This window comes from Histomonas meleagridis (genome assembly GCF_020186115.1).
Source record: "Histomonas meleagridis strain 2922-C6/04-10x chromosome Unknown contig_86, whole genome shotgun sequence".
NCBI lineage: Eukaryota > Parabasalia > Tritrichomonadida > Dientamoebidae > Histomonas > Histomonas meleagridis.
In genome coordinates, this window is record NW_027150921.1 from 84,275 (window position 1) to 88,350 (window position 4,076).

The 4,076-nt window shown below is 33.5% G+C and overlaps 2 protein-coding genes across 2 annotated transcripts; both read left to right on the forward strand.

Moving 5' to 3' along the window:
* Positions 1-404: 404 nt before the first annotated feature.
* Positions 405-2,138, forward strand: GO595_009142 (STE family protein kinase; the record flags this gene model as incomplete). Its single annotated transcript, XM_067922795.1, has 1 exon — positions 405-2,138. One exon carries the CDS (start codon positions 405-407, stop codon positions 2,136-2,138), a length of 1,734 nt encoding a protein of 577 aa, XP_067770660.1.
* Positions 2,139-2,533: 395 nt separating this feature from the next.
* GO595_009143 (Myb-like DNA-binding domain containing protein) lies at positions 2,534-3,559 on the forward strand (the record flags this gene model as incomplete). The annotated part of the gene is made up of 1 exon (XM_067922796.1): positions 2,534-3,559. The coding sequence occupies one exon, from the start codon at positions 2,534-2,536 to the stop codon at positions 3,557-3,559; it is 1,026 nt and encodes a 341-aa protein (XP_067770661.1).
* Positions 3,560-4,076: the final 517 nt, after the last annotated feature.

Here is a 4,076-nt window from a genome sequence, read left to right on the forward strand (position 1 = left end):
AATTTATCTCGTCCCAATAAGGATATTATTATTAGCTTCTTATTAATCATAGATGCAATTATGTATGTTTATCATATATTCATAATATCGGTATCGTAGGATGATCGTAATATCGTACAAAATCGAAGGTTGAGTTTTATATTATTTTATAAAAAAATTGGTGTACCAGGTGTTTATCCCGCCTACGTAGGGTTTTTCATGGGAACTTTCATGAAAGTTTCAATTTCTAATTTTGAACAATGAATTCCTTTATGCTCCTACAAAGAAGAAAAATCTTTGCTGAAATCAGACAAAAATTTTTTTTCCATCCTAACGTAAATTCAAAGAAATTTCTCAACTTTATTTAATTTACCTGTTTTCACATCACATAAGAATTCAATTGAATATGATCATACAACTCCAAAATGTTTAAAAGATTTCTAAAACGCTTTGGCACAAAACCATCAGAAATAACATTAGGAATATCCGGACCTCTTGAAGTCAGACACGAAGTCCATGTAGATAAAGACTTAAACTGGTCTTTTGATGAATCTGTTGATCCTCTAACAATATTTTCAAAACTTAAAGTTATAGGCCAAGGTGGCTTTGGTACAGTTTCTACAATTCTTCATCGCCCATCAATGAAAGTTCTTGCAGGAAAAATTATTAATCCAACACTTGTCACAGAAAACTCTAAACAAGAATTACAACACGAAATCCAACTTATGCGAGAAGTAGATTCCAAGTATACTGTTAGATATTATGGTAGTGTTCCATTTGAAGGGTCTTTAATGATATTAATGGAGTATTGTAACAAAGGCTCACTCCGTGATATACTCGATGCTAGAGAAAAAGTTCTCAGCGAAGATCAAATCTCAATCGTCATGAGTGATCTTCTTCATGGAATGCAACTCATCCACAATAAATTTCACATCATCCACAGAGATATCAAAGCAGCGAACCTTTTACTCACAGCTAATGGCGAAATTAAAATCGCAGATTTTGGTGTTTCTCGTCAGTTTGATTCAAATGGTAAAAATACAGTAACAATTGTTGGAACTCCTTACTGGATGGCACCAGAAGTAATCTGTGGGATTCCGTACAGTTATCCGGCCGATGTTTGGAGTATTGGTATGACAGCTGTTGAATTATCTGAAGGTGCCCCACCATATGTCGAATTTCCTCCAACTAAAGCAATGATTGACATTGCAACTAAGGGTTTCCCTGGCTACCGTTTCCCTGATTTGCATTCTGAAGAGTTCACTGACTTTGTATCTCATTGTGCAATTAAAGATCAGAACTCTCGATGGACAATTGAGCAACTCCTCGAACATCCCTTTATAAAGCGTGCAGAACGACTCGATCGCCAAGAGACTATGGCTGAACTTCTTCAAAAGATCGAGAAACCCGAAAAAGAAGCTCCCAAAGAGGAACCGCAAACTCAATCATCCACATTTATTGTGTCAACCAAAGGTACTTCTACTTTTGCTCCTGCCGATTCCGAATTGTTGAAGTCAAATACACCAATATATGACAAAAACGACACATTTTCTGACTTTGACAATCCCATGCTACCGCAAAGCCCTACTGATTCACTTGCAATTGGCACTGATACTTTCAAGCCGTCATTTGATGTCACTCAAACGGGCGAACAACAGTTTGTTGTCACTTTTTCACAACCGAAAACCGAAACGATAGAACCACAGACAGAAAAGAAAGAAATTGATGACAAGACATTTGTACAAATGTCAAAGCAGATGAGCACAAAGATGCCTTTCACACCAATGACATTTGGATCAAACCCAGAGGCACCAATCAAAACATTGTATACAACATTTGTTATTGAAAAAGATAGTAATGTTCTTCCTCCTCTTTTCGATGAAGATGGAGTAATATCATTTGAAACTGCTTTTAGGCATCCAAAGGCGCCCCGTTTTATTGCTGTATTTTTGGCATTTTTGGTTTATTTGTTCTTTGGTGCTGATGGATTTGTTGTGCTGTTGGCATTAGCATTCCTAACGCAAATGGTAATAACAATGAGCGAAAAAAGAGACCAAAAGAAGCAATCACTTTTGGACAATTTTAATGAACAAAACAATAATAATCATGAAGATAACAGACAGCAGCAAGGAGTAGACCAGCCAAAGGCAGCTGCGTAACGATTGTTTTCAACGTATGAAATCCTATAAAAATGTGAAAAAGACTCAGATGTAGTAAACTATTTATATTTAGCATCCACTTTTCATAAATTTATCAAAAGTTAAAATTCTCAAGAAGCATATAACCAATTCAAAATTTGAAGAAAAAACAATCGTTTTCAGGAAAGTTCTTTTATCTTTCTTCTTACCTCATTAGATAAAATCTCTTTTTTCACATACTTTTATAATAAATAAACTAGGGCTTAATCAAAGTTTGATTTTTTATGCTTTTTATTAGTAAGAAGAATGCGAAAACCTTAACCAAGAATGGCAGAAATTTCTTGTTCAATAATTCTGGTCAAAAACTGCCATTAGACAATTTTTGAATATAAATTTGGTCTTTCAGAATCTGCTGGATGGGGGAGCAACTTAAACTCGAGGATGTCGAATTTTTGATTCCTCCACCTCCTCCAGGCCTAGATCCTGCTGTTGTTCAATATGTTCAAAACGTTAAAATTAAAAATAAGCTTATTCAAATAAAACTTGTAAATGAAAATCTTGATGAATTATATAGAATATATCCTAAAGGTAATCCTGTATTGTTTTTTATTGCATACGAGATGTGTTCAGGTGATATTGCCAAATTGCTAGATGCTTTAAAAGTCCCCAATTTTATAATTGAACTTTACAAACAAGCTGAAAACCTCGGATTTGATGCTACTAACATGTCAAAATTTAAACCTTCGAATTACAAAAAGATTGAATTATATTCAAGTCCTCAACAACAAACTCAACAAAAAGAATCAACAGATGAATCTGAGAGTAGCTCTTCAGAAGAAGATGATGACTCTTACGAAAATTCAGGCTCACCACACTCCGCCAAACATTGGTCTGAAGAAGAAAAAATGCGTCTTATTTCAATTTGCGAAAACCTGAAAGTCATTCGTTCATGGGAAGAAGTCGCTGAGCGAATAGGAAAGAAGCCTTTCCAAATAAAGACAATGGTGTTAAGAATGAAAAATAACGGTCTCCTGAAGCACGTTAAGATCGATGTACAAAAAGGAAGAAAACAGAAGAGAGAAGGGCAAAAATCAAGCACCGAAGGAGTTAAGCGCGATGAATTGAGACATATTGCAGGAATCTTGTTTTGTTATGATAATGATAGATCTTATGTCGGAGATAAATCATATAAGTTGGTCAGATATATGATTGAAAACCCTTTGTTCGGATACAAAGATCCAATAACAACAAAGATGTTAACGGTCCCAGTAATGTCGGAGTTTGGGACTGTTTTAAATTATGAGACATGGATAAAAATATTAAAAGATGATAAAATAGACCCTTTCATAAGGTTACCCGTTTCAAAGAGGGATTTAAAGTTCCTTACTGCAAAGAACTTCCCAAAATATAAAGATCTGATAAAAAACCTAGAACTAAAATGATATAAAGTAAATATTGTTATGATAATTTGTTATTTTTTATAAACTCTTTCATTGCCTGAAATTCTAATAATATTAACATTTCAATATATTTCGCAACAAAATCATTTTCGAATTTAGTAACTACATGTGTAATATGCCCATGTACTAAAACTTCATCCCGCAACTTTTTGAATGATTTATGTCAATAAACCTTTCGCTGATGTATACAATTTTGGAATGAATTATCTCATAAAATATTTTGAATCAAAGTGAATCAATATTTTACATACTTTATTTGCGGTTTTTTTCGACGAATGAAATCTTCCAAGTTTTTTTATATAAAAATGTCAATGACTTTGGTGATAAAATGCATTCTTGATCTATTTTATTAAAATGTTATTCAAGGTCCATCAAAAAATAGAATTAGGCGCCAAATTAGAGATTCTGTATATTCATTCCAATTTTCGAAGAAATATTACTTACCTTTAATGCAAATATCACCAACGAATGAGAATAAAAAACAGAATCTTGAATAATT